The sequence below is a fragment of the Schistocerca gregaria genome, chromosome X (genome assembly GCF_023897955.1).
Source record: "Schistocerca gregaria isolate iqSchGreg1 chromosome X, iqSchGreg1.2, whole genome shotgun sequence".
In the NCBI taxonomy this organism is placed as follows: Eukaryota; Metazoa; Arthropoda; class Insecta; order Orthoptera; family Acrididae; genus Schistocerca; species Schistocerca gregaria.
The window spans coordinates 178,485,058-178,505,963 of NC_064931.1; the positions used below are offsets into that span (position 1 = coordinate 178,485,058).

The 20,906-nt window shown below is 38.0% G+C and overlaps 1 protein-coding gene across 1 annotated transcript in view; it reads left to right on the plus strand.

The window, feature by feature from the left end:
• Nucleotides 1-20,906, plus strand: part of LOC126298578 (glycine receptor subunit alpha-2) — a 156,102-nt gene that overhangs the window by 116,488 nt on the left and 18,708 nt on the right. The window contains exons 4-6 of the mRNA XM_049989949.1: nt 6,373-6,455; nt 6,582-6,716; nt 12,547-12,723. Of these exons, the coding sequence (XP_049845906.1) occupies nt 6,373-6,455; nt 6,582-6,716; nt 12,547-12,723 (395 nt within the window). The remainder of the gene's footprint in view (nt 1-6,372; nt 6,456-6,581; nt 6,717-12,546; nt 12,724-20,906) is intronic.

Sequence of the window (20,906 nt, forward strand, 5' to 3'; positions counted from 1 at the left end):
ATTTTGTACCTATGCTAGAAATTTAAGAACCCTGGTTCATAATAACTCTTTTTTTACATAGTTGAGGTACTTGAGAGTTTGGGAGAACCTTCTAATATCTGCTATTACTCATATGTGTTTGTGAGACATTTTTACTGATGTGGATACCTTTGGAACTTTATTTTTAAAGTTAAATTCAAATTATGTTGACAACTTAAAGAATTTTGTATTGACGTTGGTTTCTCTTTATTGACATGGGTTTGGTACACTTCATTCCAACTCTGGTTTGCTAGTTCTCTTGAAAACTTAAGTTTCTCATCAATGTCTTTTGTAGGTTTGAAGTTTAGGGAATTTTTCCATGCCTGATTTTACTGTTATTGTCCAAGGTTTTTTAGGTCAGTTACCAATGCAGTCATTGTGGTTACCCTTGTTGCTGTATTGACAAACAGGAACATGCCAAAATTGTGAAGGATGTTTATGAGGTTGCTACTAGCTTCATTTGTGATATTATTTTAATGTTTGTCTTCATGCAAAATTATGTTAACTTATCTTATTTGTAAGCATACCAACATGTTCCACATTATAAATCACAGCAAGTTGTCATTAGTATGATCCACAGGACATGCAAAATACCTAAAACTAATTGTCAGAAGGAGTCCACATCCATCTGGTTACTTTACATAGATCTAAGGTCAAAATTGGACAGTTGTGCTGAATGTAACATTTATTTTAATTGAACTGTCTGGATGGAAATTTTCATGCCATTCTTTGCATGAAACAACAAAGACTGAAGTCAAGATTTTTTTTTTATTAAAGACTTGTTAATGTAAGTATTGTACACTATGTGATCAAAAGTATCTGAACACATGGCCAAAAATTACTTAAAAGTTCATGGCGCCCTCCATCTGTAATGCTGGAATTCAATATGTTGTTGGTCCACCCTTAGCCTTGATGACAGCTTCCACTCTTTCAGGCATACATTTAATCGGGTTCCGGAAGGTTTCTTGGGGAATGGTAGCCCATTATTCATGGAGTGTTGCACTGAGGAGGGGTGAGGCCTGGCACAAAGTCGGCATTCCAAAACATCCCAAAGGTGTTCTACAGGATTCAGGTCAGGACTCTGTGCAGGCCAGTCCATTACAGGGATGTTATTGTAGTGTAACCACTCCGCCACAGACCATGCATTATGAACAGGTGCTCGATCATGTTGAAAGATGCAGTCACCATCCCTGAATGGCTCTTCAACAGTGGGAAGCAAGAAGATACTTAAATCATCAATGTGGGCCGATGGTGTGGTAGTGCTTTAAAAACAACAGTGACACTCAAGATTATAATACCAGAAGAAAGAAAGACTTACACTATGCTCTACCTAACCTATCTTTGGCACAGAAAGGGGTAAAATATGATGCTTTAAAACTTTTCAGTAAATTACCAGAGGAAACCAATTGCGTGACACAGACAGCAGTAATAGTTTCAAACATAAACTGAAATCATATCTCTTTGATAACTCCTTCTATACCATAGATGAATTCTTGAATAGGAATAAGTAAATCTGTAAGTATAATGTAATGTGGTAGTAATACATTTTTTTTTTAGAAAAATATGGAACATGTAAGTAACTATACTGAAGTGCCAAAGAAACTGGTACAGGCATGTGTATTCAAATACAGAGAGATGCAAACAGGCAGAAAATAACAACAAGTGTCTGGCACAGTTGTTAGATCAGTTACTGTTGCTGCAATGGCAGGTTATCAATATTTAAGAGAGTTTTAACGTGGTGTTATAGTTGGCACACTTGTGATGGGACACAGCACCTCCGAGGTAGCTATGAAATGGGAATTTTACCGTTCAACCATTTCACAAGTGTACCAGGATTCTGGTAAAATCTCAAATATCTGACATCACTGTGCCCGGAAAAAGATCCTGCAAGAATGGGACCAATGACAACTGAAGAGAATCATTCAATGTGGCACACATGCAACCCTTTCGCAAATTTCTGCAGATTTACATGCTGGGCCATCAACAAGTGTCAACGTGTGAACCATTCAATGAAACATCATTGATATGGGCTTTTGGAGCCAAAGGCCCATTTGTGTATGCTTCATGACTGCACAACATAAAGTTCTCAACTGGGACTGTCAACACTGGCATTGGACTGTTGATGACTGGAAACATGTTGTCTGTTTGTAAGAGTCTCATTTCAAATTGTATCAAGTGGATGGGTGTGTATGAGTATGGAACTTCATGAATCCATGGGCCCTGCATGTCAGCAGGAGACTGTTCAAGCTGGTGGAGGCTCTGTAATGGAGTGGGACTTGCGCAGTAGGCGTGATATGGGACTCCTGATACATTTAGATATGACTTTGACAGGTGACACATACATAAGCATCCTGTATGATCAGCTGCACCCATTCATGTCCATTGTGCAATGCGATGGACTTGGGCAATTCCAACAGGATAACATGACACTCCACATATCCAGAATTGCTACAGATTGGCACCAGGAACGCTTTTCTGAGTTTAAACACTTCTGCTGGCCACCAGACTCCCTAGAAATGAACATTATTAAGCATATCTGGGATGCCTTGCAACATGCTGTTCAGAAGAAATCTCCACCTCCTCAGACTTTTATGGATTTATGGGGAGCCCTGCAGGATTCATGGTGTCAATTCCCTCCAGCACTACTTCAGACATTAGTCGAGTCCATGTCACACCATTTACCAATTTCTTTGCCTTTTCAGTGTACCTAACTAACAATTGCTCATGAATGTGTATCCCATAAAATGTCACCTATTTGTATTGCAATAATGACCACAAGGCAGTCAAGAAGATCGAATGAACACAGAGAAAACATATATACAACATACATTTACCTGCAACACTAAATACTGTTTGTGAATGCAGCTTCTAACACACAATAGTGTGATAGCTGCTTCACAAATCAAATGAGCTGGATTGTTATACATAATACCAGCACTGAAGAGCCTCAGAGAGATAAACATGCTTTCTGCCTTCCAGTATTTATTTTGTTTCCATTATCTACCTTACCTCAAACTTCACCCATACAATGTAGTATTAATATAAATTTCTAGTTTAAATTTTTCTATCAGTGGAAAAGGAATGATGGGAATCCACAGTTCTGAAGTACAGATGAATGAGTAGTTCCTCGGACCCAGCTCCAAACATTATCTGAATTTATGGGTAGTAGTTAAGTGTTCACATGCAATGGCTTTTCAGTACCTTTGGTGCTACATGACATATTACATCACCAATATGATCATGGCAAAAGGGAATGCTACATGATGCTAGGTGGGTGTTTCTAATTCAGTTGCTTGCAGTTACACGTAGGTACATTCCCAATTTTTTCTCTATATTTTCTGGCTTCTTTGACAGATTTTTGTGCATGAATGAAGTACTTAATTTTAAACCTTAGAGAGATAAAGCTTCTGTAAGCAATTGTTTTCATTTCTTTACATCTCCATAGTGTGTACAGTATGACATTCTAATGTTAGTAGCAAGTGCAGATACAATAATGCATAAGTCTAAGGAAGCAAAATTCCATAAATGATCCTATGTCATGTCTCCTTACTGATTTTGCATTATCTGGGAAAGCCACAGATTTCCTGATGATTGTAAAATGTTGACTCATTGCATTTTTTGTACAGGTACACATATTTTGTAGCAGATTATGGTATGTAGTTTTTTTCAGCTATGTATTTCTGCTTATGCATACATTGACTTATTTCACATTCCTGAAGGCTGTTCTTTCTGATAAGATATATTGAATAAAATCAATGACTTAGTGTAATGATAAAAAACTGATATATGAGTTACTTATGAATGGTAATACATTATATCATAAACTAAGCATTATTTTTGTAAGAACCAGAAAAGGTTGAGGGGTATGTGTTATTAGACCTTATGCAGTAAATTGAATTTTGGAAGATGAAAATGGCATGTAAAATTTTAAATGCCACAGTCAAAATACATCTTGTTTCAGTGAGTGAAGTGCAAAAATGCAATCTTTTGGTTGTAGAGAATGTTGGAATCAGGGCTATTCAGTGGGAATAAATCTTACTTTAGGAATAAAAGTCATAACAATGTATACTTCACTGTGACCCAAAGATCTCTATGATCACATTAGTTATGGTATCCTTCAAATTATTGTCCCTTAGCTGATGCTTTTGTTGTCTGCCTGAGGATGTCAAATGCATCTGCACATACACATTAGCTTTCAAACCACATACCCTAGTTGCACTATTGCTCAAATACTGTTTCCTTGCAGTTGGCTGATTAATGATTACTTCAGGTATTTTTAGCAAATACTTTTCACCTGTAATCAATTTTTTCAGTCTGTCTTCCTCTGTCCCATACATATTGTTATTGAAAGATTAAATTTTATTCACCTTATAGTTTATGTTTCAATAAAACTCCAAAAATTTTTTGCTTCTTTCTTGCAGCCCTAATTTATTGAGATTAGTGCACACCACTTAAATTTAAAATTTGGCATTAGTTCTTAAAGGGAGGAAGTCATATGATTATATAGAGCTCTATGTCTTCTTGGCATACATTCTTTTGATTGCAAATGTTAATTAACTTTTCTCCTCATTTATGTTCTGATTTACACTCATCTGGTGTAAGAAGAAACTGGATTCATTTTTTATATAGGGCAATATTTAAGAAGTTACCATATTTTTCATTATAGTATTTGTTTCATAACATTTTTGCCACTGATGTTTTATCAACATTTTTTTCTAAATGTAATTTTTGTATGTTACTTATGGTTGTTTTATGCATTACTTTTCCTTTTCTACCCAGTCTAACAGATCAGAATGCTTTACTGCCATCATTCAGTCATAGTTGTCTCACAAACAACCAATTATTGTTTTTAGTTATAAATCCCAGATTACAGGTGGGTGCAAACACAGGCTGTCAGTCATTATTCCACTGTATTTTCTGTCAGTCTTATCTGACACAAAAATATTAATGTACCTGCAGAAAAGATGTAGGGTAAATTATTTGTACAAATTCTTAAAAAGAAAAAAGCCTCTCTAATTACTTCATGAATTTTAAAATAATTTCAGTTCATCTTTTTCCTGTGATGCCTCTCTAATTGCTTCATGGATTTTAAAATAATTTCAGTTCATCTTTTTCCTGTGATACTGTCTCCTTTCCATTTTCAGACAACTCTCTAATTGTGAAAGAGTGGCAGCTGGAGGTGTAGGAGGATGTGAGTGTCCACTAATATTACAACAGATGAATTTTCTTAAAAATGTTTTAGAGTCCTTAGCAAATTCACAGAGCCAGTTAAGACCTTAATTTTTGTTACCTTTTATACCTCCAGAGTTTCATTAATGAAAGGTGATAGTACTTTCTCCATTTATACTCTGTATTAAAGAAGAATTTTGAGGCTACTAAAAAGTTACTTCTGGATGTTAATTGAGCAGTCTGATACAGAAAGTATCATCTGGGTTTTTCAAAAAAAAGTGAGGAATGAAATAACAGAAGAGTCATATAGCTCTGTGATGGTATTTAGGTCTTTCCTTTTATAAAATATAGTGGTACAGATCTAGTACTTCAAATATTTTAAAAAAATTCTGTATATCCATTATTTATGTTCCATTCATTCGTCCAAATACAATATGACATCACGTGGATGTTCTCAGCCAGACACACAACTTGATAAAACGAAAATGTAGAATGCAATAAAAATTATTGATACTTGGTTCAGAACATAAAGTGAAATTAAACAATTTAAGATTTAAAATAGAAAACTATGCTATTTTATTTAATAACAATACAATACATCCAAAAGAATATACAATAGGCCTACATGAGGGATAGAGTAGTAAGAGCAGAATTTTTTTGCATCCTTACTTAACATTAGTATTTGACATAAATATTGACACTAGTTTTCACAATACTGACTATAGTTTTAGACATTTTCACTGCCTACTTGTTTCATTAAAGTTTCTCATCATCATCTTACAACTCCAGTCATACTTACTAAACTTATTCTAATTCTGATATTCCACACTGTTTATAGTAGTTCCTTAATTATTTGCATCTGTAATTGGGGAGAGTGTCACACATTTTGTTTCATTGCTTCTGTGGATCAGACATAAAAAAATGTACTATGTAATAAAGTGTACAGATGTCATCCTGCTGTATTTGTAATAAAACTTCATTTGTGAGGCGAAATTCATGCTGGTGTTTCCTATATAAAGGTCCCAATTAATTTTCAAGCATTAAGTGGATAATACTGAATGAAGAAACACTGAGGTGAAGAAAACTAACTTTATTTAGCATGGTTATGAGTGGCAAAGGCAAAATTAATGATTCATACAATATTTCAAACTGTGTAGTTTGTAGCATCAAACTTTTATGTTTCAGATTAACATTGGTGTTGTCATGTGCAATGAAATTTGAATCTTATCCTCATGATACACAAGTTTGTTCAATGATGATTGAGAGCTGTAAGTTTTTCACCTAAACATATCACTGTTCTCTTAACTTGATAAATGAGATATCTTGGATGATAAAAGGAGCAGCTACAAATTCATCTGATGTTATAAAAATGTCTTCATATTTTATTTTTTCAGTATCTCATACAGTTCATGATTTAGTATTCATATGGAATACAACAGATCCACTAGTTGTGAACCCTGACATAGAACTACCACAGTTGGATATATCTAACAACTATACTGGAGATTGCACCATTCCTTACTCCACAGGTATGATTAATCATTGACTTCCATATAAACGTTACTATAATATACACACACGAAAAAAAGTTTTGCATCACCTTGGTTCAGAGAGTACCAGAACCTGTACAGAAAATTGGAATAGAGATCAACATAAACATCATTTCTGTCCTTTTTATTGCTCATGAAAACCACACATTGAACATTGTACCACCATACAGTAGGAGCTTCAGAGGTGGTGGTACAGATTTCTGTACAAACCGGTACCTTAAATACACAGTAACATGTCCTCTTGCATTGATGCATGCCTGTATTCATCGTGGCATACTAACCACAAGTTCATCAAGGCACTGTTGGTCCAGATTGTCCCACTCAATGGCAATTTGGTGTGGATCCCTCAGAGTATTTGGTGGGTCACATCATCCATAAACAGCCCTTTTAAGTCTATCCCAGGCATTATCGAAAGGGTTCGTGTCTGGAGAACATGCTGGACACTCTAGTCAAGCAATGTCATTATCCTGAAGGAAGTCATTCACAAGATGTGCATGATGGGGGTGCGAATTGTCATCCATGAAGATGAATGGCTCGCCAATATGCTGCCGATATAGTTGCACTATCAGTTGGATGATGGCTTTTGCATATCGTACAGATATTACAGTGCCTTCCATGACCACCAGCAGTGTATATCGGCCTGACATAATGCTACCCCAAAACAGCAGGGAACCTCCACCTTGCTGCACACACTGGACAGTGTGTCTAAGGCATTCAGCCTGACTGGGTGGCCTCTAGACACGTCTCTGACAGTTGTCTGGTTGAAGGCATATGCAACACTTATTGGTGAAGAGAACGTGATGCCAATCTTGAGAGGTCCATTTGGCATGTTGTTGGGCCTATCTGTACCATGCTGCATGGTGTAATGGTTGCAAAGATGAACCTTGCCATGAACATCATGCAGCCTATTGCACACAGTTTGAGCTGTAACATAACATCCTGTGGCTGCACGAAAAGCATTATTCAACACGGTGGCATTGCCGTCAGCGTTCCTCCAAGTCATAATTTGTAGGTACCCGTCATCCACTGCAGTAGCAGTCCTTGCGTGGCCTGAGTGAGGCATGTCATTGACAATTCATGTCTCTCTGTCTCTCTTCCATGTCTGAACAACATTGCTTTAGTTCACCCAAGACACCTGGAAACTTCGCTTGTTGAGAGCCCTTCGTGGCACAAAGTAACAATGCGGACGTGATCAAATCGCAGTATTGACTGTCTAGGCATGATTGAATTACAGGCAACATGACCTGTGTACCTGCTTCCTGGTGGAATGACTGGAACTGATCAGCTGTCTAATAGGCACTGCTCATGCCTGGTTGTTTACACCTTTTGGTGGATTTAGTGACATCTCTGAACAATCAAAGGGACTGTGTCTGTGATACTGTATCCACAGACAATGTCTATCTTCAGAAGTTCTGGGAACCAGGGTGAAGCAAAACTTTTGTGTATGTGTATTTACAAACAGTCTTGTTGGAGGAACATCCACAACTGAGCAGTATATGGTTGAAAGTATGGCTACAGTTGTAAGGTTCTTTTATTTAGAACAGAATTGGTTTCGGGCTCTTATACACCCATCATCAGGTGTTATAACTTCATGTTGTAACCCCAAGCACTGTGATGGACAAGTGCAGGATGTGGTGTATTACCAGCTGGTAATACACCACATTCTCTACGTGCCCGCTGCAGCACTCAGGGTCACAGCACGGAGTTATATCACCTGTTGATGGGCGTATAAGATCCTGAAACCGGTTGAGTGCTAAATAAAAGAACTGTACAACTGTACTGATATTTTCAACCTCTGATATAATATATTTAGTTATAAACCAGATATGGCAGCAGCATAGCATTTCTTCAAATGTAGCTATCTAAACTTTGTTTGACCGGTTTCACTGTCGACTTGTTGATTTATTCCATTCACCTTATATAAAAATTAGTAACATAAATACCTGGAACTTCTCAGAGGCACAGACATTCTAAATTTCCCTTCATAAGACAATTTTTTCCTAAGACATGCCAGGGCCTTACTGGTATGTCCTGCACTGGTAGAGTGCAATGAGAACATTGTCCAGGTGAAAAATGTAGAACCAGTTTATTAATTAGCACATAAACAGAAGCTTCTTCTTGGAGTAAGTTATTTACAAATGAAAATCTGTTTCGTACTTGTAGTCCAAACAAAGAAAGCAAATAATTGTTAAGTGTCTGAAGGCTGAAGTGAGTAACAAAAAGGTTTAAGTCTGTATTCATTGATGACTAACTGTGCAAACTCAGTTACAGTTTACCACTAACATAATTAGTACTTGCTAGCATAAAGCCCACATGTGAAGAAGTTGAGAAGTTAAGTCACTACCCTTAGCTCAGTAGAGATTAGAAGATAAATAGTGCACAGTGACTTTCTGACAGTCATTAATTAGTGAGAGTTCTGATTGATGGGCTCAGGATGCAACCAGCACCTGGCCCAGAGAACTTGAAGGAATGACTGGTTCAATAGCTGAGATCAAACTGCCAATCCGTGATTGAGCACCAGCCTTAATACTGTCATGGTGCATGGATATGGCATGAGCTGCTGGAGGTATGTGATACGGCATAGGAAAATAAAGCCCACAATCACAATGCTGTGGTCATGGCAGCACACATTGCTGGGAACAAGCTTGGCACCTCTTGTCGTGGCTTCCAGAGACTATGTGTACAATAAACTGGCATGTAGTTGTGGTGGTGGTGTTTGTTATTCAGAACATTTACCAATGTGAGACGAGTGTGGATTGGTGTTTGCTTGCAGGTGCTTGTGCCTATTGTGGCAGATTATGCCTGAAGCAGGCCCCTGCAAAACATGTGCATGTTTCAGGTTCATAGGTTGCTGTCTTGTAGGAGCAACATAGCATCTCTCCCCCAGGGAAGAGATGGTGAAGTCATCTGAGTGAAGAGTAACAATATGGGCCCCTTCCTTGTGGGGGGGGGGGGGGGGGGATGGGGGGTGAGGAGTCATCTTTTACTCACTGCGAAAATGACAACAGATGTCCAGTAGCTATGTCCAGAGACTGGGATTCTGGACCCACTGTGAGTCTTGTGTGGGTTGACCTGGAGCAGTGGCTAGACTGGCAGCTACTGAGGAGCAAACCATATGGAGCAAATCTGGAAAGATCGCTAATGTAATAAGAGAAACACTGTATGCTGGTGGTTGATAGGGTGAGAGCACTGTAGAAGGAACATGTGAACTGTGCACCCACAGGGCAGATGTGAGAGGAGATCACTCAAAAGATAGAAAAACTGTTCCTGGAGGATGTACGTGACTGCAGAAGCACTTGAGAAGTTAGATTTTTGTGCTCAGAAGGCATGGATGAGTGTATGGGCACATGAGAGGTAAAATTATTGTGCCCAAATGGTATGGGTGATTGCAGAAGTGCTTCAGATATAAAATGATTGTGCCTGAAGTTCATATATGGGTAAAGAAGCACTTGGTATATAAAACTATGGTGCATGGAGGGTAAAGTTGGATGTGGGAACATTTGGGAGGAAAAATGAATGAGGCTGGAGGGCATACTTGGGTGCAGGAGCACCAGAGAATTGGGTATGGAAAATATATTCATAAATGCATGCATGGATTGGGCACAGAAAAAAAGAATCAGACATTGCTTGAATGGATTAGGTGCTGGTTGGGCCAGGGGAAAGGGAACAGTTGTGACCATGGAAGTTCACTGGTGGAAATTGCTGTGAGGTCCATGTAAGAGAAAGAAGTGAGTAGAAGATTATGGAATTGTGCCAGAAGGAGGGAGTTGCAGTGATTGTGTACAAAGGTGGTTGCCCCTGGAGGTGCATCAGGGATAACAGCTGAGATCCTCTGGCATCCTGTTGATGCTGTCAAGCTTCTCCTAAATGCATCTGTGCATTTGCTGCATGTTATGCAAGATGCATAGGACTTGAGGAGTCACTTTTGTGTCAAGGATGAACATATTTGTTAGGACAAACCATTGAGAGGAGGTGCTACAGCCAACGGCAGTGCCAGAGCCAATGAAAGAAAGTCTTCTACCTCAGTTTGACTGATGGGATGAAACATTAGGAGGTGGCACAGGAACTAATGGCAGTACTGCAGCCAATGAAAAGTTCTTTAATCTTGACACCAGGTGACAGAATGAAATGTTGAAAGGTGTTGCAGGAGCCAGTTGTGATGTTGGAATTGATGAAAAACTTTTCTGCCTCATTGTTAGGTGATGGGATGAAACTTTGATTGTTACCACTAGAGCCAAAGAAAATGTTGACCCTACAAAATGATGTGACAAAATATAGGGTGACAGCAGTGGAGCTGATGAAAAGGGTTACTCTCATCACAAAGTGGTGAGATAAAAATATAGAAGCTGTTTCCAATAGTGGAGTGTAAATGTTGAAGCCATTGGCAGTGGTTGGATGAAAATGTGTAAGCCATCACCAGTGGTGGGATGAAACATGTGCCATTGCCAGTGGTCAGATGAAAATGTTGAGGCCATTTCCAACTGGGGGGGAAAATAATATTGAGATCATCGCCAGTGCTTGGACAAAAATGTTGAGGCTGTCCTCGGCAAAATGGTGGAATGAAAACTCACAAATTTTTTGTGCTCATTGCCAGTCTCATATGTCCTGCCGTGGTAGGTGCACAATGAGAACACTACTCAGATGAACAATGCAGAACAACCTTATTAACTAGTACATAAACAGAAATGCCTTCTTGGAATAAGTTATTTACAAATTAAAATCTAATTGATACTTGGAGTCCAACCAAAGCAAGCAAATAATGATTAAGTGAATGAAGGCCAAGTGACTAACAGAATGTTTCAAGTCTAGATTCATTAATGATTAACTGTGTAAATTTAGTTATAGATTATCACTAACATGATTAGTACTTGATGGCATAAAGCTCAAGGGTGAAGAAGTTAAATCACTGCCTTGATAGTGATTTTAAGGTAAACGCTGCATGGTGGCTGTCCAACAATGATTTCTTAGTAAGATCTCTGACTGATTGGCTGTGGATGCAACTGGTGCCTGGCCCAGAGAACTTGATAGAATGTCTGATTTGATAGCTGAGGCCAAACTGCCAGTCTGTGGTAGAGCACCATCCTAAAAACTGTTGCAGCCTATGGGTATGGCATGAGCTGCTGGCAGGCACATGAAAGGGCATAGGAACATACCATGCCCTTGTACTTGTTGTGGCAGACTATGCCTGAAACATGGTCACCTGTGGAATGCAAGTATGCTGTAGGTCTGCAGGATTCTGTCTTGTAGGAGGGAAACATCACTTACAGAGGATACATTATCCTTTGGAACGCAAAGTTTTCTGAAAAGTAACGAAAACCACTTTCATTGCATTGTCCAAATTTCTTGCTGTAAAAATTATCATCATAATCACTGATTTGGCATTCTTGTATGATAAATCATCATGTCAGCAGGGCAGCAAACATTTGTCATTCAGAAAGAACTCATAAATGAGGAAGAAATTTCAGAGATTTTATAATAACCTTTTTTTTAATTTTTTACCAGTGAAATATCTCAATGACTGTCTTCACTGGAAACAGTCCACACCTAACCAATTTTCCTATCTAATGTCATCTTTTCATAATGACTAACAGTTTCATAGTCTGGAGTGTATTACCCATTCTTTCCAGTCAAAGAATTGTCTCTTTGTTTTCTTTTTCTTTGGACCTGAAACCATACTAACTGAATTCAATAAATTTGTGTTTCTAATCCACACTTTCCAGCTTTTTATGTGCCTATAATAGAGACATTCAAACAATTCTGTAATTAATATATGTGCTGATTACTTACTAGATGTGAAAATATGTTTCAGGTAATTTTACATGCCTGGTAGTTGTGTTCAACTTAAGAAGACGCCTTGGTTACCATCTGTTTCATACATATATTCCTTCTGCTCTCATTGTTGTTATGTCATGGATATCTTTCTGGATTAAGCCTGAAGCCATACCTGCAAGAGTGACTCTTGGTGTAACATCACTTCTAACATTGGGTAAGAATATTTAACTGATATCATACCATTACTCATTTGTTTATGAAGTTTCAGAGAATAGCCATTTTAATAAAAAGTCAGGTTTTAGTTCTAGTTGATAGAATGAAAAACAAAGAAAGGAAATTTAAAATTATGCCTATCTCAAACATAAAATCTGTACCATGGTGACAGTGAAGCATTCTATCATTTGTCTAAAGCAAGTCAGTTTCACTGGACTTGAAATAGTCAAAGTTCATATTAAATAGTTATCTCTCATTTGGCATTTATTCTCATGTCCTGTTATATATACAGGAATTACTTTTACCATCTCAGGCAAAGGAAAAGAAAAGTTTTAAATTGCAAATATAGTTGTATAATTTGACCAGAGAATGGCACAGTAACCTCAGTCTTAGCTCATCTGAAAATAAATATATGTGTAACATGACTATAGAAACATGTGTTGGTGTAATTATACAGATATCATCTCTTATGTTTCTTGTCCTTACTGTGTTTTCTTTAAATTTGATGAGTGCACTCACACTAAGATTTTTATGAGTATTAGGTAACTTACTGTTATGATCCAAAGTACCCTGTTTATCAAGCAGTGAATGACAATGTTTTTAGCAAATTGTCTCCATTTATACATAATAGAATGAAATGAAAATATAATCCAGGAAATATTTTAGTAAACACACAAAATGATTATAATAATTCGATAACTGTAAATTTTCTTGTCATTTTCTGCAACCATGAACGCTCTTAAGAGACTTTCTGTGGTTTCATTCATTTATCTTCATGATATCATGTGATTCTCAGTATATTCAGTTCTTCAATGAGTTTTTTTCATAAATAACAAATCCCTATCTTCAGTCAATATCTCAGTTTGAAAAACCAATGGAGCCTACCACAAATAAGCATACTCTACATTAAACTTAAGGGGGCTTAATTTGGTCCAAAAATACCTCCATTATTGAAACAAACATATTTTTAATTACTTGCCAACGACTACCAAATGTTTAACTCTTTATAAGGTATTGTTAAGAGGAGCCTGAAGGACTGATTAATGACATCTTCTTTCACTTCACTGATGGATTTTGTAGCAGAAGTAATGTATGTTTGCATTATGAAAGTGTACTACATAGTGTGAATGCCATGCAGTATTTAACTTGTGCAAATCTGAAGTGGCAAATAGTTCAATAGTGTGAGGTAATTATTTTTAAATTTCCTGTTGCTTGACTACAGTAGCCTAAGAACTGTTTTACATTCTTAAGTATTTGTGTACATATCTGTTTCTGACAAATATTGTATTCATGGTAAATAAAAATGAATGCTGATGTTTTGACTGAAATGGTATCTGTCAAGCCACTTAACTGTAAGCATGTTATTCTCATGTAATTTTTTTAAATTCTATATTGCATTTTTCTGACATTTGATTTCACATGTGTGACACTCTTTTGTACTTCAAAAAACTCCTTTTAGCAGGTTAGAATGCATCTCTCACCTTCTCTCCTTTCCTCTTTGTGACTTCATTGTACAATTCCAGATATTACTGCCAGTGTTGGTTTTACTGGACAGTCATGGCTTGCATAGTAGCAAGTAGTTTACTGTATGGCCAATGTTCATAAAAATAATGATTTATCAAGAAAATGAAGCAGCTACAACTTCTTGTGATTATAGGAATGTATCATTTTATCTGATTCAGCTGTGGATTTTTGGTGAAATACTATATATCATGTTAATTAAGTGAAGCACCTTTTTAGCCTTCAACACTACAAGGGAAAGATAGATTGTTATTTACCTTGAAATGAAAAATTGAGGTCGGCTACTGTGGCTGGGCGGTTCTAGGCGCTTCAGTCCAGAACCGCACTGCTGCTTCGGTCACAGGTTCCAATCCTGTCTCGGGCATGGATGTGTGTGTGGTCTTTAGGTTAGTTAGGTTTAAGTAGTTCTAAGTCTAGGGGACTGATGACCTCAGATGTTTAGTCCCATAGTGCTTAGAGTCATCTGAACCATTTTGAAAAATTGAGTTGAAGACAGGCAAAACCAAAACATATGTATGCGTTAACTTTTAAGCAAAGTCTTCTTCAGAAAAGGAAACACACACACACACACACACACACACACACACACACACACACACACACACACACACACACACACACACACAAGCAAACATACCTCACAGTCACGTAACTGCCATCTCTGGCAGCCTGGACTGGAGCTCGATGTGTAAGTCTCTTTTTGTTGTGCCTGTCTGCAACTCAGCAATCCATCTTTACAGCACGTAGCAATCTATTTTTTCCTTACATTGTTAATATTCTAACCTGAAGTTTCCATAGTTTACTTTTCTAGTCTTGTTTCACAGAGTTTATTATTACTGCACAACCTAGATTTCAGGTTATAAGTCCATTTCCTAGTACACCACTGATCCCAGTGATGGGAATTAAGCAAAAATAAACATGTAAACTTCTTATCACAGAGATAACTTTTATGGTTTAAGTCAAGAATCAATAGATTGAGAAACTGATAAGTTTCTCTTTTCGTGGTTCCCATCTTTGTGATCAGTTGTGTGCAATATATGTGTTGCAAACATTCACAAGTATTTGAAAGAAATTGTTGATGAGGTACTTCTGCTGGTACAAAGGTGGTAGGTGGCCAATGTTTTTTAAAAGTAATTCTCCCTTGATTAGAATCCTACCTAAAAGCTGGGAGAGAGTACCAAAAGACAAAATGTGGGTTACATATAGCTTAGTTATCAAAGTGGATAGCAACTTTTTCACATTTTAGAAGCACAATACAAAGAACCAACAAAACTGTGGGCTAGCCAACATATGCATAACTTCCAATTACACAACATCTTGGCAAGCTGCAAGCTTGTATTGAAACAAGGTGCAGGCTTGTACTGAAATAATCATAGGAAATATATCCATCAATTTTATATTTGATACCACAGTCAGATAGTAAGCAGTGTCAGGGCCATATGTAGAACATAAACAATGTAGACAAGGTACATGACAACAGAACTGGGATAGCCATTTTGATTATAGTTTTATACTGAACAACCAAGAAAAACTGAAAATTCAGTGAGAGCCATGCAGTCTTCATTTGTAGATTCTCACAATTAAAGCCATGTCTCCACAATATCCTTTCTTTCAGGAGGCTAGGCCTGCAAGGTTCGCAGGAGAGCTTCTGTAAAGTTTGGAAGGTAGGAGACAAGGTACTGGCGGTAGTAAAGCTGTGAGGACGGGGCATGAGTCATGCTTGGGTAGCTCAGTTGGTAGAGCACTTGCCCGCGAAATGCAAAGGTCCCGAGTTCGAGTCTCGGTCCGGCACACAGTTTTAATCTGCCAGGAAGTTTCATCTTTAATGAAGTTTGAATTGAACTGCATAATATTCAGTCAGATCTTGATAAGACTTCTAAGTGGTGTGAAGACTGGCAACTTTCTTTAAATGAGCAGGAATGTAAAATTGTGAACTTCAGAAAATGAAAAAACTTAATATCCTGTGACTATAATATCAACATGTAACAGTTGGAATCAGCCAACTCATACAGATAAGAGTATAACACTTTGTAAGGATATGAAATGGAATGATTGTATAGGCTTAGTTATGGGTAAAGCAGGTGGCAGACTTCATTTAATGGTAGAATATTGGGGAAGTGCAATCAGTCTACAAATGAGATTGCTTACAAATCACTCGTGCAACCCATTGTAGAATCTTACTCAAGTATGTGAGATCCATAGCAGATCAAGCTAACAGAGGAATGGTCACAGGTTTATTTGCCCCATGGGAGAGAGTCACAGAAGTGCAGAAGAAACTGAACTGCAGACTCTTGAAGAGCGATGTAAATTATCCCAAGAAAATTTACTAACAACGTTTCAAGAACTGGCTCTAAATGATAACTCTAGAAATATACTACAACCCCCTATATACTGATCACTAGGAATCATGAGGACAATATTAGAATAATTACAGGACATGTAGAAACATTCAAACTGTCATTCTTCTTGCAATCCATATGTTAATGGACTGGGAAGAAAATCCAATAACTAGTACAATGGGACATACCCTCTGCCATACGCTTAACAGTGGTTTGCAGAGTATAGATGTAGATGTAGAGGCATTCAACAGAGAGGAGATTATTAAGTGGAAAACTACATAATGGTTTAAGGAAAAGACCTGGCAAGTGCTTTGTCTGATGTGTGGCACTGTATGGGGCAGAAACATGGACACTGGGACAAGAGGATAAAAAAGCTAAAAGCATTTGAAATGTTGATGAGGAGGAAAATGGAGAAGATAAGCTGGATGGAAAGAGTGAGTAATGAAAGAGAGCTGGAAAGATTTGGTGAGAGTAGAAGACTGCTGCAGATTATAAGAGAAAGTAAGAATAACTGGATGGGACATTCGTCAAGACATGAGTGCTCACTAACAGATGCTTTGGAAGGTCTAGTTTATTGTAAGAGATTTAAGATAAGAAGGAGAAGATACAGAGGATGTAAGATAAGAAGGAGAAGATACAGACAGATGACATAAAGGGAAACATATGTTATGTGGACCTGAAGAGAATTTCAGAAGACAGGAGAACGTGGAGATTTACATGTGCAAATCTGCCTTTATGCAGAACACTGATGATGATGGAAATCCAGAGAGCAGAATTTATATCAAAATGGTTTACAGAAGTTGATTGTTTGTTGTGATTAGTGTCTTAATATTAATGGAAAGTAAGTTGTGGAGATTAAGACATAGGATTTTATGTAATAATATAAAAGCAGTACCTTCTTCAGCATTGCACCCCATATTTTTATTGCAAACCTAGCCCCCCCCCCCCCATGAACCAAGGACTTTGCCGTTGGTGGGGAGGCTTGCGTGCCTCAGTGATGCAATTAGCCATACCGTAGGTGCAACCACAATGGAGGGGTATCTGTTGAGAGGCCAGATAAACGCGTGGTTCCTGAAGAGGGGCAGCAGCCTTTTCAGTAGTTGCAGGGGCAACAGTCTGGCTGATTGACTGATCTGGCCTTGTAACACTAACCAAAACAGCCTCGCTGTGCTGGTACTGCGAACGGTTGAGAGCAAGGGGAAACTACAGCCATTATTTTTCCCGAGGGCATGCAACTTTACTGTATGGTTAAAGATGATGTTGTCCTCTTGGGTAAAATATTCCGGAGGTAAAATAGTCCCCCATTCGGATCTCCAGGTGGGGAATACTCAAGAGGATGTCATTATCAGGAGAAAGAAAACTGGCGTTCTACAGATCAGAGCGTGGAATGTCAGATCCCTTAATTGGGCAGGTAGGTTAGAAAATTTAAAAAGGGAAATGGATAGGTTAAAGTTAGATATAGTGGGAATTGGTGAAGTTCAGTGGCAGGAGGAACAAGACTTTTGGTCAGGTTATAAATACAAAATCAAATAGGGGTAATGCAGGAGTAGGTTTAATAATCCAACAGGATAGTGAATGCATTATTGTGGCCAAGATACACATGAAGCCCACGCCTACTACAGTAGTAAAAGTTTATATGCCAACTATCTCTGCAGATGACAAAAAAATTGAAGAAATGTATAACGAAATAAAAGAAATTATTCAGATAGTGAAGGGAGCTGAAAATTTAATAGTCATGGGTGACTGGAGTTCAGTAGTAGGAAAAGGGAGAGAAGGAAACGTAGTAGGTGAATATGGATTTGGGGTAAAATGAAAGAGGAAGCCGCCTGGTAGAATTTTGTGCAGAGCACAAATTAATCATAGCTAACACTTGGTTCAAGAATCATAAAAGAAGGTTGTATACATGGAAGAAGCCTGGAGATACTGACAGATTTCAGATAGATTATATAATGGTAAGACAGAGATTTAGGAACCAGGTTTTAAATTGTAAGACATTTCCAGGGGCAGATGTGGACTCTGACCACAATCTATTGGTTATGAACTGTAGATTAAAACTGAAGAAACTGCAAAAAGGTGGGAATTTAAGGACATGGGATCTGGATAAGCTGAAAGAACCAGAGGTTGTACAGAGTTTCAGGGAGAGCATAAGGGAACAAATGGCAGGAATGGGGGAAAGAAATATAGTAGAAGAAGAATGGGTAGCTTTGAGGGATGAAGTAGTAAAGGCAGCAGAGGCTCAAGTAGGTAAAAAGATGAGGGCTAGTAGAAATCCTTGGGTAACAGAAGAAATATTGAATTTAATTGATGATAGGAGAAAATATAAAAATGCAGTAAATGAAGCAGGCAAAAAGGAATACAAACGTCTCAAAAATGAGATTGACAGGAAGTGCAAAATGGCTAAGCAGGTACAGCTAGAGGATAAATGTAAGGATGTAGAGGCTTATCTCACTAGGAGTAAGATAGATACTGCCTACAGAAAAATTAAAGAGACCTTTGGAGAAAAGAGAACCAATTGTATGACATCAAGAGCTCAGATGGATACCCAGTTCTATGCAAAGAAGGGAAAGCAGAAAGGTGGAAGGAGTATATAGAGGGTCTATACAAGGGAGATGTACTTGAGGAAAATATTATGGAAAGGGAAGAGGATGGAGATGAAGATGAAATGAGAGATATGATACTGCGTGAAGAGTTTGACAGAGTAGTGAAAGACTTAAGTCAAAACAAGGCCCCGGGAGTAGACAATATTCCATTGGAACTACTGACGGCCTTGGGAGAGCCTGTCCTGACAAAACTCTACCATCTGGTGAACAAGATGTAAGAGACAGGTGAAATACCCTCAGACTTCAAGAAGAATATAATAATTCCAATCCCAAAGAAAGTAGGTGTTGAAAGATGTGAAAATTACTGAACTATCAGTTTAATAAGTCACGGCTGCAAAATACTAACGCGAATTCTTTACAGACGAATGAAAAAACTAGTAGAAGCCGACCTAGGGGAAGATCAGTTTGGATTCCGTAGAAATATTGGAACATGTGAGGCAATACTGACCCTACGACTTATCTTAGAAGCTAGATTCAGGAAAGGCAAACCTACGTTTCTAGCATTTGTAGACTTAGAGAAAGCTTTTGACAATGTTGACTGGAATACTCTCTTTCAAATTCTGAAGGTGGCAGGGGTAAAATATGGGGAGCAAAAGGCTATTTACAATTTGTATAGAAACCAAATGGCAGTCATAAGAGTTGAGGGGCATGAAAGGGAAGCAGTGGTTGGGAAGGGAGTGAGACAGGTTTGTAGACTCTCCCCGATGTTATTCAAACTGTATATTGAGCAAGCAGTGAAGGAAACAAAAGAAAAATTTGGAGTAGGTATTAAAATCCATGGAGAAGAAATCAAAACTTTGAGGTTCGCCGATGACATTGTAATTCTGTCAGATGGCAAAGGACTTGGAAGAGCAGTTGATCAGAATGGACAGTGTCTTGAAAGGAGGATATAAGATGAACATCAACAAAAACAAAACGAGGATAATGGAATGTAGCCGAATTAAGTCGGGTGATGCTGAGGGAATTAGTTTAGGAAATGAGACACTTAAAGTAGTAAAGGAGTTTTGCTACTTGGGGAGAAAAATAACTGATGATGGTCGAAGTAGAGATGTAGACTGGCAATGGCAAGGAAAGCGTTTCTGAAGAAGAGAAATTTGTTAACATCGAGTATAGATTTAAATGTCAGGAAGTCGTATCTGAAAGTATCTGTATGGAGTGTAGCCATGTATGGAAGTGAAACATGGACAATAAATAGTTTAGACAAGAAGAGAATAGAATCTTTCAAAATGTGGTGCTACAGAAGAATGCTGAAGATTGGATGGGTAGATCACATAACTAATGAAGAGGTGTTGAATAGGATTGGGGGAAGAGAAGTTTGTGGCACAACTTGACTAGAAGAAGGGATCGGTTGGTAGGACATGTTCTGAGGCATCAAGGGATCACCAATTTAGTATTGGACGGCAATGTAGAGGGTAAAAATCATAGAGGGAGACCAAGAGATGAATACACCAAGCAGATTCAGAAGGATGTAGGTTGCAGTAGGTACTGGGAGATGAAGAAGCTTGCACAGGATAAAGTAGCAAGGAGAGCTGCATCAAACCAGTCTCAGGACTCAAGACCACAACAACAACAACAGGTAAAGTGAACATATTCTGTAACCATTTGTTTATGTACTTCACCTATTGATCACAATGTAATCATTTTTTAGTGAATTTCTGATTAAAAAACAGAGAAACAGGGACTGTTAAAAAGGGAGACGAAATTAGGCATATTTGATTCTTGTT